Here is a 21,872-nt window from a genome sequence, read left to right on the forward strand (position 1 = left end):
GGATTGGTTGAACCTCTGGTTTAGCCAAACCATCTTTGACTCCTCGTAGCTCCTTCATCTTCAACGTTGGTTTGTGTAGCACTACCCTCAACTCCCTACAATTTTGAGTTTAAAAGAAACATAATTCTGATCACTAAAATTAAACTCAATGCCCCTATGCAATTTGACAAACCACACTTCATTCAAAATAAATTTTGAAAGGTGACATGTTCGTAATATTTTGAGATAGAAGCTTGCATAAAGTTTGTTCCATATACATACACTTATGCTTGTGGGAAAACATTCTAATAGGACAATCATGTTGACTAAGTTGTTGTGAGGTGTGATATAGTTCTGACTTAGAAATCCTACCATTTCTATTTGAAGTATTTGGAGAATTTGTTTTGATAAAAATGTTATAAAACCATAGTATCACATACTCCTCAATTGGTGAGCAATTCCTGCCAAAGCCAAATATAACATCTTGCAAACCTTCCACATACGCTACTTGTTATTGTATTGAGTTTGATCAAGTCTTGTTGACCCTTGTTGAGAGATTTATCATGCTCCCAAGATCTAGATCACGTACACTCCACATACACATGTTGCTCCTACACTGGGAGTATGCAAAAACATGCTTTCATCCACTAAAAACTCTGCTCCTACACTAGGAGTAGATAAAAAAATATTTGTTAGGCGAATACTCCATGTTCTAAAAAAATAAAAGATCTCTCTCTAAATATGTGGTTTAGAAATAAAAAAAGAGAAGCATGGGCTATGAAAAAGCTAAAAAAAATAGACACACGAAGGTCCAAGTATAAAAGAGAGAGAGAGATGAGCACATGAAGGCTCATGTATTGAAAAAAAGAGAAGGAAGAAAGATAGCCATGTTTCAAAATAATAAGTTACAAGAGAGAGATCATATCTACAAGAGGAGTATAGTTTTGTTTACATTTTTCCACACACATGCACATGTTGATCTAAGAGTATGACACTTCTCTCCTTGGATCCTCGATTTGACTTCACAACATATGCAATACAAGTATTCTATATTGTTTATCCCTACCTAGAGCTCCACATAAACCTTTTTAGAAGTAGGAGAAAACAAAAGAAGGCAAAACATTGCTATGCCTTGGTAAGGATTTATACACCATTGAGTGATTTGACAGTGCCATTTGGGGAGTATAAAGTGAACTATGCTTTTTCTTGAGAAAAACTTCCAAAACTCCAAGTTGCTAAGATGTGAAATTGGGAAGATGATTTTGTTTCAAGAACTATTTTGCTTTTCAACAACCCAAGGAAACATATTAGCTAATGCCACATATCCCACTTATGTAATGAATGTGTTGAAATAACTCTTATGTAAGCCATATATCTTAGAATATTTTGCTCATGATTACTTTTATCTCTAACTTTGCTCGAGGACGAGCAAAGAGGTGTGGGGGAGCTTGTTGGCGGTCATTAATGATAAAATCTGACCACCAACTAAGGTACAAAAAGAGGAGAAATTGATAATCTTAAATACATATGCATTTACTATTAACCAAGTTCCACATGTATTTGGAGAATATTATTTTGCAGGACATAAACACAAATACATGGAATAATTCACTGAAAGACGCTTTTCGACGTTGATTTACGCAAAGGAACAAGGGAGACGCCCATCAACTCAACTCAATTCAATTGGACAAAGCACCACCGAAGAGTGATCCATGTGCAGCCCATAGCCCACCACCCAAAGGCGGTGGCGAGATGGCTTAGTCAGGGGATGACCGACCCCTAGGGGCGCCCGACCCCCTGTCGACGCCTATCTACCCCTCCTTCATTAGGCGGTGGCATGGCTCCATGCAGAGGCGGTGCAGCTTGGTCCTCGCGCCAAGAATAGCCTACAACACCATCTAGCTCCTTGTATAAATAGAGGGATACCCCCCTCTACAACACAATACCAAAAGGAAGAAGAGCACTCCTTACTTGAGTTAGAGCTACACTCTAAAGGGTTTAGGCCCTAGTAGCTAGCTAGAGTTGTAAGGGAGAGATGTGAGGGAGAGCTTGGGGAAGCGCCAGACTTGTCGGTGTCTCTCCAACTTATACCTCGACGAGCATCTTTACTTCAACGGGTTCTCCCGCTAAGTGACTTTTCTTGATTCTTATGGTATAAAGTCTCTTGTTTAGTTAAGCTTTATTTTTACTTGTTTGTGGGATCATCGTCCGTCCCTGTGGCGGATGCTCTAGTAGAAGGGCCCTGATAAAGACGCATAACCCTTACTAGTGCGCTAGAGTAGTAGTCGATAGCGTATACGTGGTGTCTAGGCTAGAGGCTACCTTTGTTTGCCTCGTTCCTCATGATTGAGGGGTAGGCGGTTGGTGGTGACAGCCCTATCCGTCCCTCGTAATCCCTCACGTCTGGGTTTGACGTAGAGCTACAGACTGGTATTGCTTGGCAGACCAGGTGTATGTCGGTGCCCGAAGTGAGCAAGTAGGAGTTGCATCCTTAGATCGTAAAACCATAGGAATCCATTTCAACCTCTGCTAACTCTACCCTTGAGTTGCCCTTGGACAAACTAGCTAGAAGAGTACCTCCGTTTGTTGTGGAAAATATGATACCCTAAATACTTTCAGGTGAAATGCTGCAACGGTACTTCAGTGCGCTTGCGGATTATTTCTGTATGCGTTAAGAAATACCAACAACGGTTACGAAGTCCTAAAGATTTCTAGACATTAAATAAACATCATACGGTTAAGGACTCCTAAAGATTTCTAGGCCTTAGCTAAACATCATGATTATGGAGTATTAACGATTTCTAGATATTAGATAAGCACCATGCAACAAAGTTTTGAAGATTTATCGGTATTAAACAAATAGTTTCTCTATTCCAAAGTATAAGGCGTTTTGGTTTTCTAGATACATTATTTTTACTTCTTGATTGTATCAATATGTGCAAAAGAGGACATCAAATTACTAGTTGGATGTCGAATTGCCTACCAATACGAATTTTTGACAAGGAAGTTCAAAATTTCTTAATACACCAAGAATGAATCAACCAATATGATATATTTAGAAATGCTTGCATGTGCGTGTAGACATGGTTGTGAAACATTACAACTACGTAACATAGAAACTTTATCGACATTAATGATGACAACGAAAGCTAAAATGAATCTCACGTAGTGTGCCACAACTTGCTCTAGCAATTAACAAAGCAGACACATTGTAGTCCTAACACACAGTTAAAAATATAATAAGATTTCGGTGTTAGAAAATATTATAGTGAGAGATCTCCTTTAAAGATGGGTGCTATTTCTTATTTCTTATAATGCTTCAAGATTTTACTTGTCGCATGGATGCTATTGGTGTATCCTCTATCTATATTATCGATCTGCCTTCTTGATTGTATTAACATGAGTAGAGGGGAACATCAATCCCTGCTTGGATATCTAATTACCAAAAAACATCAAGATTGGACAAGTGGATTTGAATTTCATAATGCACTAATAATCGTGACCACCTTCTACAATGACGATGTATTTGGAAATGCTTACTTGTGTATGCAAACATGGTCACTAACCATTACAAAGAAAGCGATAACGACAACTTGCTAGCCGTCGATGATGACGACATAAGTTGAAAAAACCTTGGTTAGTATTCCGCGTCTAGCTTTAGTAAATCTTGAAGATTTCTAGACATTAAATAAACGCTATATGGTTACGAAGTTCTAAAGATTTCTCGGCATTAGGTAAACATCATGGTTATAGGGTTCTAAATATTTCTAAGTATTAAATAAACCTTATACGGTTATGAAGTCTCAAAGATTTCTAGACATTAAATAAACATCGTACGGCTAAAGATTTCATCACGGCTATGGAGTCTTAAAGATTTCTAGATATTATATTAGCGCCACACGACAAAGTTTCGAAGATTTACGGGCATTAAACAAATAATCTCTCTGTTCTAAATTATAAAATATTTTGGTTTTTCTAACTACATTACTTTTACTATGTATCTAGACGTAATATATATATATATATATATATACACGAATGCATAGCAAAAGCTATGTATCTAAAAAAAATCAAAATATCTTATAATTTATAACGTTGGGTAACATAGGAAGAAATCACTTCAGACATGTTCTGTGTTCAATGGTATGACAAACCATTTCTCTGCTACTGTACCATTTATTAGTGACTTCCCCTTGACCTGCGCTTGTTCTTCCTCTAAACTTCCTTCTCAGCACGAATTCATTGCACCGGCCTCCGGATTCCGGACTCCCGCCATCAGCATAAAAAAGAAGGAAATCCCCTCTTCCCCTGACCGCCGCCGTCGCCGCCGAACACATCTCTAGTCAGCTTATACTGGAGCACGCCACCCCGAATTCTTCTCTCGCAGTCGTTGCCCTCCTCCCCTACCCCCATATATTAAAGCAGGTTCGCAGATCCACCCGAACTTGATCGATTGCTGCTTCTATTTCTTGCCTACAAAGCCCAAGCATTCTTGGATGGACTCCGTCACTGGCTGCGACGGCGGCAAGAAATCGGATTAGGACGAGGTGGGGATCAGGGTATTCGTCTTGGGAAAGGGGATGGGGGGTCTCTGCTCGAAGGTCTCAGCTGTAGACAAGTCACCGAGCGACACCGCGCTTGGCCGGAACCAGGTCGCCGATCATGAGCCCGGGGCGTCGTTGGAGTTGGAGAAGCCGCCGGTGTCCGGAGAGGCAGCTGCGCAGGCAAAGCGGCTGGACGAGCAGCAGCAGCAGCAGTCTTTCTCGTTCCTGGAGAGCGTCGTCCCTGGGGTTGCTTTTCATGCCGGGGCTAACGCCGGCGGCGAAACGGGGTCCAGGACCTCGTCGCAGCTGACCAGGTCGCTGTCGCAGAGGGCTGGTGTGGGCAATGCAAAAGCCGGTGCTGCCAAGGTTTGAGGAATTCTTGTGCCTCTTGATTGATCTATGTTTAATTAGACCGCAATATAGCATGTTTTGTTAAGGAGCAGTTGTTCCAAGTGATTCTTAGTCATTTGTTAGATTGCAGCAATATATAGTGTCCCTACGGTACATAAAAACTAAATAATTCTAATCATGATACTGTTATATATTGGGGACAGCACTCACTGTTTGTTCAGTATCTATAGTCTTCTTTACCATTTGACTAGGAATAGTTCAAGAAATTTTCTTGTAGCAGGAAACCATACCATTCTGTATGTCTTACCAATAAAGTTCTTATATCTGTATTTATGCTTATTAGCATCCTGGCAAAAGAAATTGAGTTGTTAATGTTCTCTAAGACATCTTATAGTTAAAAATTAAATGGTCTATCATGCACAAGCGCAATTGTCTATGCTATTGCATTTTGGCAGCTACATGTGCTTCAATTATCATTTTTTTTATAGTATACCTCAGTCTAGGTTAGTGCTGTGTTTATGTCGGAGATTGTTAGTTAGGCATCTCTATCATTGATATTGGTTCCTTTCCTGTATTGAAACAGGTTTCAGAAGTGAGCTCAATTTTAGGTAGAGCTAGCACTGTTGGGCTTCAAAAGGCAGTGGAGGTTCTAGACACACTCGGCAGTAGCATGACAGGTTTAAATTCTAGCAGTGGTTTTGTGTCAAGTTATGCAGCAAAGGGAAACAAAATAGCCATGCTGGCTTTTGAGGTGGCAAATACTATAGTTAAAGGCTCTAATCTGATGCGTTCTCTATCGGAGCCTAGCATAAAGCATCTGAAGGAGGTGGTGCTTCATTCAGAAGGTGTTCAACACCTTATATCGAAAGATTTTGACGAACTGCTCAAGATGGCAGCTGCTGACAAAAGGTTTGTGCTTGTGTTCACTTCATATCATGTAACCTAATTTATCCATGCTTGTCGTGTGTGTTACCCTGCTAGATATGTATTGAAAATTGTAGTGTGCCTTTTATTTTTATTTTGAAATCAATACCTTAATTGGTTAATTCCAACAGGGAAGAGTTAGAAGTATTCACAAAAGAGGTTGTTCGCTTTGGAAACCGTTGCAAGGATCCTCAGTGGCATAACTTGGACCGCTACTTTGAAAAGTACAGTTTTTTCTCAGTACTTGAATTTGTCAATGTGTTTACTTTAGGTTACTAACTTTTATTTCTGTTTGGATTCCATTAGGCTGGCATCCGAACGAACCCCACAAAGTCATCTGAAAGGAAAAGCAGAATCAGTGATGCAGAAACTGGTCACCTCGGTTCAAAATACAGTTGTAAGGATGCCCTGATTTGTTTGGCTTCAATGGTTTATTTGCTAGCCTATCCGAACTTGCTTGAGAATAAAAGGATTTTGTTCATGTTATTTCCAGTGACTTATAATATACAGTGCCATTTTGGCTACTTCCGTATTTCAGCTTGAACAAATAAATAATTTTAAAGACTCTATCTTGGCTGACTGTCAATAAAATACTGTGGTCTCTTTGGGCTGTTGTAGTTGTCAACATTTCATTTTGGTGCCATCTGACCGAATTTTTTTTTTTTTGGTTCCTCTAAAGTTTGTAGCCAGCATGATATTTACTGCCAGTTGCAGTATGTCCATGCCAGCTATGCTTTGTATTCCTGTTGTTTCAAAATGTTTGTCAACCTGTAAAGTGGAGTGACACAGTTAAGTTTTGATCATCAGTAGGCTAAGATGTTTCTAATTTTGCCAGATGAAGTTTTTACCACTATATTATTCTTGAATGTACAACTTTTCTGTTTTTGCAACAATGTATTACACAGAAATTAGTAGTCAAAAGTGATGCCAAATGCTGTCTACCTATATTTTTTTCTGAAGTGGCTAGGAGCAGTATAATTGTATTATTTTGAATAAGGAATTCCTACTTCCCTAGCACCATTGATGAATTTGTGTGTGTTTTTATCATCTGCCAATTTGGCCTTCTTATTCTGGTTATTAATATGACATTACTTATTTAGTTTCTCTTCCTACTTTTTTGCACTCAGGAATTATATCATGAATTGCATGCTTTGGATAGATTTGAACATGATTACCGTCTTAAACAGAAAGAACAGGATGGCTTGAGTTCAAGAGGTCAGTTTCATCAACTTCAAATGCGGAAGTAAATAAATATCATGGCTGCAGTATAAACAACTTGTTTCAGATTCTGCTCAATTTCCACGGGCATTTAAGCAGTAGGATATAAAAGTGTCTGCACTTTTTGAACGATACATTGTCATTTACTTCTACATCTCATCCCATTCTGTGAATAGAGTTAGTTTGAACTTCTAATGAATTAGAGACAACTTGTGATTCCTTTGCAGGAGACAGTCTGGATATACTGGAGCAGGAAGTGAAGGTTCAGAGTAAGCACGTTAAAAGTTTGAAAAAGAAATCACTTTGGTGCAAGAATTTGGAAGAGGTTGGTATGAGGTGCCTTTGCACAAAACTGTTATATTACCAAATGCTGGCAAGGGAAGACATTTTTAGGATATTGGTTACTACTAAAACATTTTAGGACCCTGCTCAAACTGCAAGCATCCTTTCCTACCATCTTATTTCAAGGTCTAAATATTACATTTTTTCTCAGGTGATGATAAAGTTTGTAGATATTGTCCACTTCTTACATTTGGAGATATACAACACCTTCGGTCGTCCTGGTATAATCCTTACCTATGGATCCTACTTATTGTTGTTGCACAGTCTGAACTGCTGTTGAGTACTAATGTTTCTTGATTGTGGTGCTTTGTGGAAACAATAAACAAATTTTCCTTGTCTTAATGATATTTCTTATGTTTACTTCATATCAGACAGACCCACCCTGGTAACCCCATATATGCTGTGAGAATTGAGAATACATTCTGATGTATTTGATTAAGTCTATTGTTCCTGCAATCAGTTGATCAATCCAAAAATCATAAATGCATGACTCCTTTGCCTTTATATTATACTTAATATTGGCTTTAAGATATTATGAATACTTGAGGTAGTTAATATTTGTTGATTGTTTGTCTTGTTTTGCAAAATACTGATCTAAAAACACTCGAACTAACGCAGGTTACCTGGTGCACCTACATTGTTTAGTCCTGTTAGCAAAATGTTGGTTTAAACTTAGTTGCAATTCTGGGAGAGTGAAAATGTGCACCCATACCACTATCATATACGATAAATATATGGCGCCCTCCTTATCTGGAGCCGTTGCCAGACGCACTGAGATTCACTTTTGACAGAAGCCTGTGACGGTGTTTCTTCCTCCACCTCCCTCCTCGTCTCGTGTTTCTCTGCCCCGGTCTGCGCCTCCCTATGAGTGTGACCCCCTGTAAGCGTGCGTGTGCCTCCCCATGAGCGCGACCCTAGCGCCCTCTTCGTGATGCAGCAGCTGGATCCAGGAGGAGATGGGGAGCAGAGGAGGTCGTGGGGAGCAGAGGCTGCCCCTCTTCGTGATGCTGCAGCTGCCCCTCTTCTTGATGCAGCAGCTGGATCCAGAGGAGATGGGGAAGAGCAGAGGCAGGCCCTCCTCTTAGTGATGCAATAGCTGGAGCCAGGAGGAGATGGGGAGGAGCAGAGGAGGTCGTGGGGAGCGGAGGCATCTGTTGGATCCGCCCCTCCTCCTCGTGATGCAGCAGCTGGAGGCTAGGAGACAGGGAAGAGCAGAGGAGGTCATGGGGAGGAGCAGGGCCATGGCTGGCGTGCTTATTGGCGGTGAGGAAGACGGGCGGCGGTGTGAGCAGTGAGGAAGAGAAAGACGGTTCCGTTAGCTCTGTTTGCTTCTATTTATTTCTATTAATTAAGATGTACGCTCCAGATAAGGATGGCGCCAAATCCACTCTCTATCATATATTTGTACAGAACTTGCATGGTTTCCTCCTGTTATTAGAAATGTAATGTTTGACCCATATAAACTGCAGAGTGCATCTATTTCCTAACTTCATTGCTAGCCATTGCTGTGACTTGTCCAACGATTTTTTTCCCTTTTTGGGTAAAAGATGTCTTTCTTGCATACATGCTAAGAAAACTCTTTTCTTTCCCCATTTTTTCCTTGGTAATGTTACTGAAGCAACAATGATTCTTGACTCCGTGATCTGTGGCATTGCTCTAAAGTTTCTTGCTTCTATCTTACTGCAGACAGTGAAGAGCCACAAGAAACTGCCAAACACCTTGATAGATTGGGACCAGCTGGCCTCGCATTGCATTACGCTAATATCATCAATCATATTGACAATATTGTAAGTTCACATACTCCTCTAGATATCTTATTGAACTATATTGTTATTACAAGATAACTTTTTTTGACAATATATTAGAAGATAACTTGGTGAACCTTCTACATCAACCATATTTATTGCAATAAGTCTTCAATCAAATCCCATTGCTTGTTTGAAGACTGTCAGAAAATGAGCACTATTACAAGGACTGTAACCAATTGTGGTTTATTCTATAAATTGGCATCACATCCTTTGGTGGCAGCTTGTCTTAATGTGATGAACGCTTTGACTTCAGTTTCTTTACAATATATTAATAAGGATTGATCGATTGGTAGGTTTCTCGATCATGTGCAATGCCTCCAAACGCAAGGGATATGTTATATCATAGTTTACCACCTACCGTCAAATCTGCTCTCCGTTCTAAGCTAAAATCTTTTGAAGTCAAGGAAGAGGTATGCCAGGCTGGAGTCTCAAATTTGCTAATTGCTATTATTATGAATGCACAATAGGAATCTATATGCCATGCTGTGCACCTGAACATAATTCTGCTAAATGAATGCAGCTTACAGCTTCTCGGATCAAAGCAGAAATGGAGAAAATTTTGCGATGGCTTGTCCCTTTTGCTAGTAACACAAATAAGTAATTAATCTCACCTAATCACCTATGATCTGATGATTTACAGCCACAATGATTATTCATATTGTACTTCAAATGTAATTACTTGTTCATACCAGGGCATACCACGGCTTCGGTTGGGTTGGAGAGTGGGCAAATACAGGGTTAGCATCTGTACAATCATTCTACACAGAAATTGATGAAACTGAAGTTTCTTAGTGATGTAAATGGAAAATGATGAAACTATGATTGGTCACTGACAATCTCTTTTCTAATGCAGATCTGAATTAAACTGCAAGCTATCAGGGCAGATGGACATGTCCCGAATTGAGACACTGTATCATGCTGACAAGGAGAAGACTGAAGCACTTATCCTGGAGCTGGTTGTGTGGTTTCATCATCTTATCAGTAAATCAAGAAACGCTAGTGGAGGTGTAAGGTCTCCCATCAAATCTCCAGTCAGCTCACCAACACAAAAGGGCGCTGCAATCAAACCGTTGCCAGGCAAAACAAACAATTCACCACCGATTCTCACCCAAGAGGATCAGGATATGCTAAGGGATGTTAAGTACAGGAAATTTGTCCCAGGAATAAGCAAAAGTCAAGAGTTTGACACAAAGTCAAGTCACAGCAAACAGAGTAGGTTGAGCAAGAGCAACAGCCACTCTCCAGCCACTGCAACAGGAAAGACTTGCTCCCAGTTAGGAGGCCTTCCATGCTTCCAGTTATTGACTTCGAGATTGACAGGACCAAAGCTTTAGATCTAATTGACAGGCTTGACAACCTAAAAATTCAATGAGCATTGAAGCTAACTGGAACGGAAACTAAATTTATGTGGTCATCCGCAGTCTTGAAACCCCAGCCGCGATATAAACAGTTGTCGTGTATCAGCAGCAAGGCGGCCCGTTAGACTCTGTGGTGAGAAGCTAACAGTATGAGAAGCTGGTATCGTATATCCTGTACCGAATAGAATAGGAGAAAAAATGTTGTAAAAATTACCTGTCATTTCTACCTGTACAAGAAATGGAAAGTGCAAGTTTTGATAAAGAAAAGGGACTAAGGGAGGGCAAAAAGGATCTAGGTGTTCTATGTTTTCATGGCCACTAGGCCGGAATAGTTTGTATGAACCGTAGTATCATTTATTTTTTGCGAAAACTTAAAAGCAGGGAAACCGTAGTTTCAATTTGCCCAGTTCCCCAATCTAATAGATCATCCAGAAGTATAGGAGCAACCAAATTAGGAAACATCGCAACATTATTTCATTTCTCAAACCTAATTCCGTTACATAGACACATAGTTGAGCTCAGTCAACCGATCATACAAATCAGCTCGTTTGCTCTGGACTATCTAATAACAGCAGGAGCATTTCTTAAGTATCGTGTCTTTGGATCATTAGATGGACAGCTATTCTGAATTAATTCCTCGTATATAGGTGCAGGTCCAGGGAAAACTGTCCTAGAGTGGCGTCACGAACGACACTAAATTGTATTGTGCTATGAACAAGCACATGTCTTGTATCAAGGATCTCTGATATCCCCATTGGTCATGTTGGAGGTCTCTCCAGCGCCACCCATCCAAATTTGCCTTTCCTGTAGTCCGACAATATGCGGAAAGCCGCCTGGCTTGTGTCTCCATTGAACAAGTGAACCGACAGCTTTGTGACAAACCTGCAGCTTATTAAAAACTTTATCAGAACATTAACTCCTAGTACTATGTCAGAAGGACTTCTTTTTTTGGATAAAGAACTAGAGAGGATCAGTCAAAGCATACGTTTTACCGCACTCGCTATCTACATCAATCCTATATCGTCTTCGAAATGCTTCAGAACCTGTTTGACATGAGTCCATCAGCAATTAATTTAGACAAGCAGAAAACAGAAGCATCAATACTTCATGAAACAACAGCATGCAAATGTTTGATTCTAAAAAGCAGACTGATCTTTAGGATGTATTACTATCATCTTATCTCTTAACTATAATGTACCACTCACTCTAGTAGCAAAATAAGTGATGTTTTGAGGTTGTCCGAAGTCAACCATTTCCAAACCTTGTTTATAAATTACTTCTTGTGTTAGAATTTGGACAGGAAAAATGATGAGTAGATTTGTTTCAAAACGTAATTTCATAAAAAGTATAGTTCTGTAAGTACTAGTCAAAGTTGTTCTGAAGACCATGTGGATGTCGAAAACGGCACTTATTTGTGATTGGAGAGGGGGGGAGGTAGTCGTTAGCTTATAAGAAAACTGACCTACTGCAGGATGTCTTATCAGCATCTGCACAAGAATCGCCGCCACATCAGCGAAATCGTATGACCTTTCTCCAATATCATCACATATAGCAAGCTTGATTGCAGATGTCTGGTCACTAATTCGCATAGGCAAAATTCCAGGTGAATCTAACAACTCTAGGTCTGTTCCAAAACGAACCCACCTGTTGAGTCTCAAACGTTAGAAGCTCAATAGTGCAAATACAAAATTGTTTCGTACGGGTAAACAATACATATACATTACGTTTCTTCAATAAAAAAATGTAAAACACATGTATGCATCTACTATAGCTTACTTCAGCTCTCTTGTGACACCTGGCCTAGGTGCTGCTGGGCACATTCTTCGTTTTAGCAAGCGATTAATCAAGGAAGATTTGCCCACATTTGGATATCCAACTATTCCAGCTCGAACCTTAAGGCAAAACAAAAATAAGCAGCCAAGTAAACATGTCTGGTTGATCACTATATTTATCTTGAATGATCAGGATATTATTAAGCTTCAAACAAGTTCCAAAATACTAGTATATATGAATGAATGTACAGAAAAGTGGGTTACTATAATCAGAAGGAAATGGTCTTGGAACTGCCTAGTTCAAACCAAAACCTATGAGTGTTATGCTAATCATTTGGAAAGAAGACTTGAGTTCTATGATGTCTCAAGCAAGTCCTGTCCCATACTAATTTGCACAAAACAAGTAACTAAATGAACCAATGAAACACGAGGAACCAACAGGATATCAAATGGATTACCGGACGAGGAAGTAATCCCTTTTCCTTTCTCTTTGGGTTCACAACAGATGCTAGTGATTTTGCCATCCTACCTAATTTCATTGTACCCTGCAGTCCAGCAAAGGAAATGGTGGCAAGTGAATGAATATGCATCAGGGAATCAGCCAGATAGACCAAATCAGTTAGTTGCCAGGCTATCTTACCATGCCCAGCTGGCCATTGGAGAAAACAACTTTGGTTCCCTGATTAGCAAAGTAAGTAGCCCATGCATTCCTATCCTCAGTTGAGATCATGTCCTCGCGATTCAAGACTATGATCCTTTTCCGGTTGCCTAGCCATGAGTCCATCTGATCATACATAACATGACTCAGTACAATTTGAAGTTGTTCTTTTGTACAGATAAATATGAGCAATCACCAAAAGCATAACCTTAGGATGGCTGGTGGACAAGGGAATCCGAGCATCACGGATCTCTATAACAACATCCATGAGCCTCAATTGTTCCTTCAATTCTTTCTCTGTTTTTGCAATATGACCAGGATACCACTGTGAATTGGCAATTGAGGAAAAATAAATGTCAGACATTATCTTATTTTATGGTGCATATGGTGGTGAGCTCATATGCTTGTTAGTGAGTTAATTCCACTAATGCACACCTTATGTGTACCTGCACTGGGCGCAGGGATCTGGTCCAGTAACGCAAATCAGCATCCAAGGTTTCCCAGTACCTCTCTTCTTTAGACTCGTCGTTGGCATACTGCAAGAGACCTAACCTCTCTTTCTCATACAAACCAAGCAATGTGTCACCAGAAGCAACCTAATAATCCACCATAGCATGAGCAAAGCAAACAGAGTGCATCAGATGGATTCCTATGACTGTGCTGAGCCTAATACAACTTATAATTGCTGCAAACAGTACCCTTAATTCTGAGCCATAATTACTTTTTAAATGGAGCTCTTATACGAATTAGTGATGACCATGAAGCTTTCAGAGGCAGTTCAGAAGCAGTTGAAGACTGAAGCTGAGGCATTAGTTAGTCGACAATTGGATGGTAACAGAAAGATATTTACCTAACTATGTTTTTGGCCCAAGACCTGGTCCGTTTTGGTTGTGAATACCGATTTTGTTCTTTTGTAATTTAAAAATCTGATGATTCGAAGGAACGGGCAGGTTTACAGTGATTCGTTCTTTTCTTCTGTAACCTTTTACGCAACTGCACAGCTACAATTATTAGCAGTCTGAACTCTGTAGTAGTAGAAGACGCCGACTCTGAAACTAATGTTATAACAAAACACACACATGCAACAACGAAGTTTTTCTAGGGGGTTTCATTGGCAACTCGGCAGCACACATCACAAGGATTGCTGTAGAATAAGCAGGGTGAAGGGGTACGTGGAACAGAAAGACAATTCCAGTCAGCAGTTCAGCACGCTCAAATAGAGCAGCCGAATGCAATCGAACATCTCCAAATTCGAGGGCTACCGGAAGCTAAACATCTAACACAATAATCGAATCGAAGCAGCAGAAGAAGAGGAGGGATAAAAAGCAAGAACCGATTGGAGTGAATAAATCAGCCAGCCACGAACCATGGCGGATTCGCCAACTGCGTTGAGAAGCACTCGGCGGGAAAGCGTCCTGATGGGTAAAGGCGCCGCCTTGGTCCTCCACGGCCCCCGCGCCGGCGCCGGCGCGAAGGAGGTGGTGGGCGCGGCCCAGGAAGCGGCAGCCATGGCGAGGGGAGAAGGGGGAGAGTGGGATAGCCGAAACGGGTGGGCTTTAGTTAACGGCGCGATGCCGCCCTATGTGGATGATACGGCTGGCTGTCAACGGGCCGAGCTTGGGCGAGCCAGGAGTATAGGCTCGGCACTCGGCAGCTCGACCTCGACACAAACTTGGTCTCGATCCCGGTTCGGCTCGTTGGTCAGCCTTGGGATTGGCTCGTTGTTCAGGCTTGAGCTCGGCTCGCATGCGGAAGGAAGAGTAGTGTAGCGTTTTGTGTAGTGGTAACTAGAAACCCCCGCGTGTTGCTGGTGAAACTACTGATTTGGAGCGAAAGTTAATCATTTATATAATTTTTAGGAAGAGATTAACTTATATTAGTGGATAGCATGGCAAACTGATATGGACAACTAAATATATGTTAGTGGATGATATGTCTCTCTGACGTGGATGTCATAATTGCTTGTGCTAGTGAACTTTAATTGCAAGTGACAGTGGACTGCTGAGGTGGACATCTTGTATGCAAGTGATAATGGACTGCTGAGATGAATATCTTACATGTCAAGAAAAATTGCCAGTGAAATTTTGCTTTATAAGAGTATAGGATCAGCATCAGCATTCAGCGACTATTGCAAATTCATTCGCGAAACTCGCAAAGAAAAGGCGAACTTCACTGTGAGGTGATCGTCAAACTTCAAAAGCCAGAGTAGGAGTCTCGGGATTTATTGGCAAGCTTGTCTTGATCGATTCGGGGCTGTTTGGAGGGTTTCTTTTCGGCTCCAGGTGAGGAGCCCTGCTAAACGCTTTTACAGGAATAGCTATTTGGAACCATTTTTTAGTAAGAAAAGAAGAGTCCTGCCAAACACCCCCTCAATGTGATGTCAACCATCCAAAGAGACCTTTCTGAGTCTTGACGCCCCCCTATCCTGTATGTAAAAACTATAGGCCTGATTGGTCGCTCGCATAGAAATTGCATTACATCAAGGGTTGTGCAGCATAGGCTACGCTCGCATAAATGAATGCAATTTGTTGTTGTTTGGTTTGCCTATATTACTCTATTTCATGGTTTATACTTCTGTTTGGTTGAATGCAAAGTGATATGCTGCGTTTGGTTGGACTAATACGTGAGATTGGAGTTGGCAATTCCTCCAACACCCTCACTGCGTTCTACCATGAACACCACCGCAGAGCACACGCGCAGTCCTCCACATCCTGCAGCGCACGCGGGTGAGACAAGAACAAGAAAACGCCATGGCAAGACAGGCCCAGCCATCATCAGATTAAGTGCAAAGTCAGCCCTATTGGAGGTATAAGGCCGGCACACACGGTGATGGCAACGTACATGGCGGAGCTAGCAGACAACGATGCCGAGCTTGGCGAGGGAAACACATGCGCCGGCCATCACCAGGGAACGCCTGGCCGCCGTTGGTCAAAGGGACGACGCAGCAGTCGTTCTTCCATGCGGTGGAGTGCTCATCGGCGGCCCGTGCATGACGACGTTCTCCATGTGCCGGCATGCTCCGGGGCGGCCCGTGCAACGTCAACATGCTCCCGGCGACGGCGTGCTCCCGTGCGGTAGTGGCGTGCTCTTCGACAACCGTTTGGCGCGGCGTGCACCTCGACGGCACTTGCAGCAGCGGCGGCAACTGCCGTGTTGTGCTTGCGGCGAGGGACGAACTGGGGAGGGAGTGCGGGGGGCAGGGAACGGAGCCGCGGCCGCGGGTGCTCTGCAGAGCGGGTGCGGTGGACTGCACAGCGGGTGCAAGGCCCTTGCACAGCGGGTGCGGTCCAGTTCTGCAGAGTGGATACGCCCGAATTTCTGGGAACAGTTGGATGCAGATGAGCCCTGCTTTGAGGACAGTGCTATGCTGCATAAGACTCTATACATGTAACCAATGAAGGCCCTGTTTGGTTCCGACCTCCTAAAACTTTATTTCCTAAAAGTCTAAAGTTTTAGGCAGCCTTCTAAAACCTTCTAATAGAGTGTTTGGTTGCACCTCCTAAAACTGACTAAAAACAATAAATGTTGTTGAACAAAGACACTTTTACCCTTCTTTAGGAGAGAAAGAGAGGGAGGGGGCAATAAATGAGGGGTAGTGGGGGTCCAGGAAGGACTTTAGGAGGTTTTAGAGGGGGTGGAGCTCCTAAAGAAAAATCAGCCTCCTAAAACTTTTAGGAGGTTTTAGGAGAGGGTGTTTGGTTTTTTAGACAAATTCTATCTAGATTTTAGCTCCTAAAGCTTTTAGGAGGGGTAACCAAACAGGGCCGAAGTCTATTTTGCATTATCGGAGTCTGGAGAAGGGGTTGTGCAGGGCAACCAAAAGGGCCCTATGTACATTGCTATCTTGTATCATAACTTTTGAACCAGGAAGCAATAACAAAGCATCACAAGTCAGGAGCAATATCTTCGCAGATTCTGTTAGCTCTAATTCATACATTCACATTAGACTGTACAATATATAAATACAACAGCTGCACCACCCTGATACACTGCAGCAAAGCTTGCTCAACCCAGCAGGCTAGACAGATTGCTTACATCTTACTACGAGGCATCGGCCCGGGTGCCTGTGATCAAACTGGAACTTCAACAAATCCTAACCATTTCTACAAAACTTAGCAATTACTCGGGTCAGTCCAGCGGCCACAGAAAGACTGCCTTTGACTCTTGAGACATCATGAGCATAGGAAGCATAACGAGTATCTCAATGATGAACCACGCAAAGTGGGAGAGCGGAGAGCCGCAGTACACTGAGCATCAGTAGGATCCTTCGATAGTGTTCTCTTTTTTTTTAATCAAGAACATTGAGCATCGTGGAAGGTCTCTACACAAAGTAGTCTTGTCGTACCACGGTAATGAAATCGCCAGAGAGTAAATCACCCTCTTTCAGTTTTCCTCCTGTTTCACCGGTGCCTTGGATATGCCAATATATTGGGGAAAGAGGAGCGTACAGATCTGTAGTTGTAAAAGAAAAATAGTTAGTTACCACTGTATCGCTTTTGATACGAGATTCAGATTTCATAAGCCAAAAGATTTCACATGGAGAAGTTGATATCTATCAATACCTATCAAGAAAAGCTATTAATTCTTTTTAATTTTTCTGAAGAACAAGAATACATAAAAACAGCTAGGTTCTGTGGCCTTGCAAAACAATCTAGAATCAAACTTTAAAGCTTTTAAAAAGGACACACATGTCAGCAGTCAGCACATCAAAAGTGGTTGGTGGCAGGTCCAATTTCAAAAACTTAGAAATGGTGGGCCATCTCTCGATCCATAAATAGTGTCCTGACAACAATCATCAACAGAACAATCTCCAGGTACTCGTAGCAAATCACCAAATAACTTTTCAATTCAACCAACTTTGCTGCTAAAAAATTGACCAACTTTAGCAGGGATTGTAGAATTGGTATCCAATACTCCCTCCGTCCCAAAAAGAATGTAACTATGAGATTCGTGTCAGTCAAACAAGCTCTAATTTGACCAAATTTACAGTGTCTCCAAATAAGTTTATTATGAAAATACATTCCATAATTAATGTAATGGTACTTATTTTGTATTATAAATGTTAGTACTTTTTGTATAATTTTGATTAATTCAAATCATTTGACTCTTCTAAAAACGAGAATTGTATTTTTTTTGGGACGGAGAGAGTACAATAGTAGCATAAAGTACCAACTCTGAACAACTACAACTTCTATGCTAGAATCGACAATACAAACCATACAGATTTTCTAGTCAACGACTTTCCCTGCTACAAAATTGAATGTAACTTCAGTAAGATTGCCAAATTGATACTCTGTACGACCATAGCGCTAAGTAAAGAGGTCTAATGCTATAAGGCTACTAATTTGGAAATGGGCAATTTATGACATCAGTGACCAAAGGTCTTATGCTAAGTTCTGGGAGAACATGGTAAGCATGTTTGCATAATGTAGTCGTCAAGCCAGAAGTGCATATGATGTATCACATAGCAAACATTCATCTTTCCAGTAGAGAAGGACTAAATCATGATTCGTTAAACTACGAAGCATTTACCTGAAGAAAGGGTTGGATCATGTTCTCTTGTAAAATGCAGTACAACAGTACCAGTAAGCACAGTAAGAAACCCACAAATCTCAGAAGCAATACTGCTTATACTCTGCCCGGACCAGTCCTAGTTGTAATCACAAAACCTTAGTTCCGCAAGAATAAAATATTTGGAATGTATGGAAGTTTTGCAAAATTAGAATACCTTAAACATTATGGCACTTGCTAAAATTGTAAGGGATGTGAACATCGCATAGTAGATGGGAGAAACAACTGCGGTATTGAAAGTATCCAATGCCTGGAAGTTGAACATGACGTGGAGATGCAAATCAAAATTGTAAATATTGTTACCTAAATTTTAAAGTTAATCCTGGCTGTACCTTGTTCAGGTAAATTAACTGAATAATTATGCATGTTGCTGAAACAGTTGCAAACAACCAAGTCTGGAAATAGCCAGCCTGGTTTATACCCTCAATTGTAAGCTTGATAGCAATGCCTACCGCCTTAATGCTCATTACCTAGCAAAAGAAAAGGCAAACAAATACTCCATAAAAACCAAAACGAAGCTGGTCTCGAAGGTATGCTGATGGACATCATTTACCGTCAAAGATCCTATCACCGAGCAAATTCCCACATACACCACTATGTTGGTCTGGCCATAACGGGGTGCGCAGTGAAGTATCAAGATCAGTGAGATCGCCAATGCAGAGACCGCATAACAAAGAAAGGCTGCAGAAAGCAAGAAGAGACATTACAGACTGTATGTCAAAACCCAATAGGTTCGTTTTGGTGACCCAACATGTTGTCTCAAAAGTCAAAACGCATCAGTCAATGCTTTTAACTAGACTATGAATTAGGTAAACATATGAAAAACAATGCAAACCGGTTTATCTTGATAATCATGTTTTTATTAGGATTTACATCAGAATTAAAAAAATATATCAAGATGTGTTTTTTTTTTCAGATCGTGTTGATATATAAAAGACTAGTTATTAGTATTTATGATAGTAGGGAATACCAGGTTGCGTTGCCAAGTGCCAGATCTGTGTCACTGATCTTGGTGTCTCTTCCTCAGGTGCATGGAGGATGATCACGGTTGACCCGACTATACAGAGGACACAACCCAACACACCCATCCGCTGCAGCTTCTCATTCAGGGTGAAATGGGCTAGAACAGCACTGCTCCGTAGAGATCACACACAGGAGCATGTACATGTTTTTTTAAAAAAAAGAAGAAAATACACAAAATTTAGCAGTCTCCACTCTCCAGATGGTATATAACAGCCATTTAGCAATCACATATTATTCATAATCCTACCTGACAATTATGCTGAGCGCGCCAAGCGGGGTGACAAGAACAGCTGGCGCAAACATGTAGGCCACAAAATTGGCAATCTCCCCAATCAGCACTGCGAGGTTTCCAGCATTTCAATTATTATTTCTGCCAGATGCCGTGAACAATGAGGCAGCCAAAGGAATGAGGAACGTACTCGTAACCATCCCAACCCACCAGAGTGGCTCCAAGAGGTACCCATAGCCTCCAACACCTGCAAATTCCATCACCAACACAAATTCACAAATGTTCGTCGAAGGGAGAAGAAGAAGAGAACAACGAACTGGTCATGAACGAGGCTGACTTTTCAATTGTTCGTCACGTAGACTACACCGGATGGCTAAAAATAGAATGAAACGAAGAATTCGACGCGCAGCCCACGGGACTAACGACAGAGAGAAGAAAGGAGGCGCCTTTCGGCCGCCAGTGACGGAGAGGGAGCGTGCACCTGCGCGGGCGCCGGCGGCGGCCGCCCGGCGTAGGCCCTTCTTCTTGACGATGAAGCTGACGCCGATGAAGGCGGAGGAGGCGACCGCAAGGAGCGCGCCTGTGAGGTTGGCAGCGAAGAGGTCGCCGGTGGCGTTCGGAGGGGCGGGAGTCATCGGCGGCGTGCAGCGGCGACGGCGCGAGGCTGGCGCATTTGTGGCGGGCCCAGGTGCGGATTTGGAAATGGAGGTCTTTTTTTTTTTGGATTTTTCGTGTTTGAAATTTGTGCTTATTCACCTGGTGACAGTGTGAGGCTGGAGGGAGGAGAGAGAGAGAGAGAGAGGGAGGCTGCGATGGGAGCGGACAAGTGTGTACGTATAACTCGAGATGGAGATTCAAAGGTGATTAAAGAATGGATAGGTTTTGCATGCTATGATCCGTTTACGTCTTTGCTTGGAGTACATATGATGTGCACACGGCTGTGATAGTGCTCCCTCCTCCGTCCATAAAAAAAATGCAATTCTCATTTTTCGATAAGTCAAATAATTTAAAATTTAACTAAAATTGTATAAAAAAATATTTATGATATAAAATAAGTGCTATTAAGTTGATCATGAAATATATTTTCATAGTAAATCTGGTTGGAGACATAAATGTTAATAATATTCATATAAACTCAGTCAGAGTTGAGCCGTTTGATCTGCACGCAATCCATAGATGCATTTTTTATGAACGAAGGGAGCAGCATATTTGTTATGAAAAGCCTTGTAGGGCCGGTTGACTTATATGGGTCTGTTTGGATTGAAGGGCTAATTTTTAGCTAGCTAGAAATTAGCCCACATTAGCTCTAATGCATTTAAATGGGAGGACTAATATGTGAGCTATTTTATAGACAAGTCTCTAACTAGTTATTAACCAACCATAACCCGCTAATTTTTAGCCCATCTAGTAACTAGTAATGTGTATCAAACATGCTCTATAGGGACAAATGAAACATTCATCTCATTATCTCCATCCAATTTATTCATGAATTTTTTGAAGGTACTATTTTATGCTAAGTAAATGCTGGTGACTAAAAAAGTATCAACTTTACGCTTGTTTATGCCATTTGAATATTTGATATGGGTCTGGAACAAGCGTGTGTGAATATAAAAGGAACGTTTAAAAGTCTATGGTGTTGTAAACCAGAGTTAAAATTCTTGTGCCTCGTGTATTAAAAAGGTTGTCACGAGCGATCAGTGAGTTACTTTTTTTGTCAGGGTTGAAACTGGTTTTTTTAATTATATAATAATCAATAAATGAATAAATATAATGGCCTACTCCCTCTGCTTTTTTAGCCATATAAGACATGTGGTTTTATGAAATCAAGTCATTTTAGTTTAGACCAGCAAAAGTGCTCGTACGTTGCAACGGGTTGTTATTTTCATTAAGTTGTCGGCAGTGGACTGCACGTGTCACAGTGCCTGCAGTGGACCAGCTCGTCGGCAGGCTTTGTGGCACGCGCGGACAGCCGCGGTTCGCGGAGGCATGCACGGATGGCTGCAGCGGCATAGGATGTCGACGCCAGTCGTGGGGGAGCCTAGCTCGCGGCTCAATCTCTACATGGGTCTCCTAGGGCGCACCTCGCCCTGGTCAA

General features: G+C 41.5%; 2 protein-coding genes and 1 pseudogene across 2 annotated transcripts; 1 reads left to right on the top strand and 2 right to left on the bottom strand.

The window, feature by feature from the left end:
* Positions 1-4,072: 4,072 nt before the first annotated feature.
* Positions 4,073-10,789, top strand: LOC136516224 (protein PSK SIMULATOR 1-like; annotated as a pseudogene).
* Positions 10,790-10,877: 88 nt separating this feature from the next.
* Positions 10,878-14,553, bottom strand: LOC136516225 (DAR GTPase 3, chloroplastic-like). The gene is made up of 9 exons (XM_066509584.1): positions 14,321-14,553; positions 13,401-13,550; positions 13,163-13,279; positions 12,937-13,080; positions 12,755-12,841; positions 12,301-12,416; positions 11,987-12,168; positions 11,510-11,567; positions 10,878-11,406 (listed from the first exon to the last, which is right to left on the bottom strand). The coding sequence occupies exons 1-9, from the start codon at positions 14,462-14,464 to the stop codon at positions 11,283-11,285; spliced, it is 1,122 nt and encodes a 373-aa protein (XP_066365681.1). The 5' UTR covers positions 14,465-14,553; the 3' UTR covers positions 10,878-11,282.
* A 2,314-nt stretch (positions 14,554-16,867) lies between these two features.
* On the bottom strand, positions 16,868-20,582 carry LOC136516775 (probable magnesium transporter NIPA6). The gene is made up of 9 exons (XM_066510256.1): positions 20,259-20,582; positions 19,968-20,024; positions 19,796-19,886; positions 19,496-19,656; positions 19,079-19,206; positions 18,858-18,995; positions 18,683-18,775; positions 18,487-18,604; positions 16,868-17,406 (listed from the first exon to the last, which is right to left on the bottom strand). The coding sequence occupies exons 1-9, from the start codon at positions 20,410-20,412 to the stop codon at positions 17,276-17,278; spliced, it is 1,071 nt and encodes a 356-aa protein (XP_066366353.1). The 5' UTR covers positions 20,413-20,582; the 3' UTR covers positions 16,868-17,275.
* Between the last annotated feature and the right edge of the window lie 1,290 nt (positions 20,583-21,872).

Source organism: Miscanthus floridulus, chromosome 17 (genome assembly GCF_019320115.1).
Source record: "Miscanthus floridulus cultivar M001 chromosome 17, ASM1932011v1, whole genome shotgun sequence".
NCBI classification, from domain to species: domain Eukaryota; kingdom Viridiplantae; phylum Streptophyta; class Magnoliopsida; order Poales; family Poaceae; genus Miscanthus; species Miscanthus floridulus.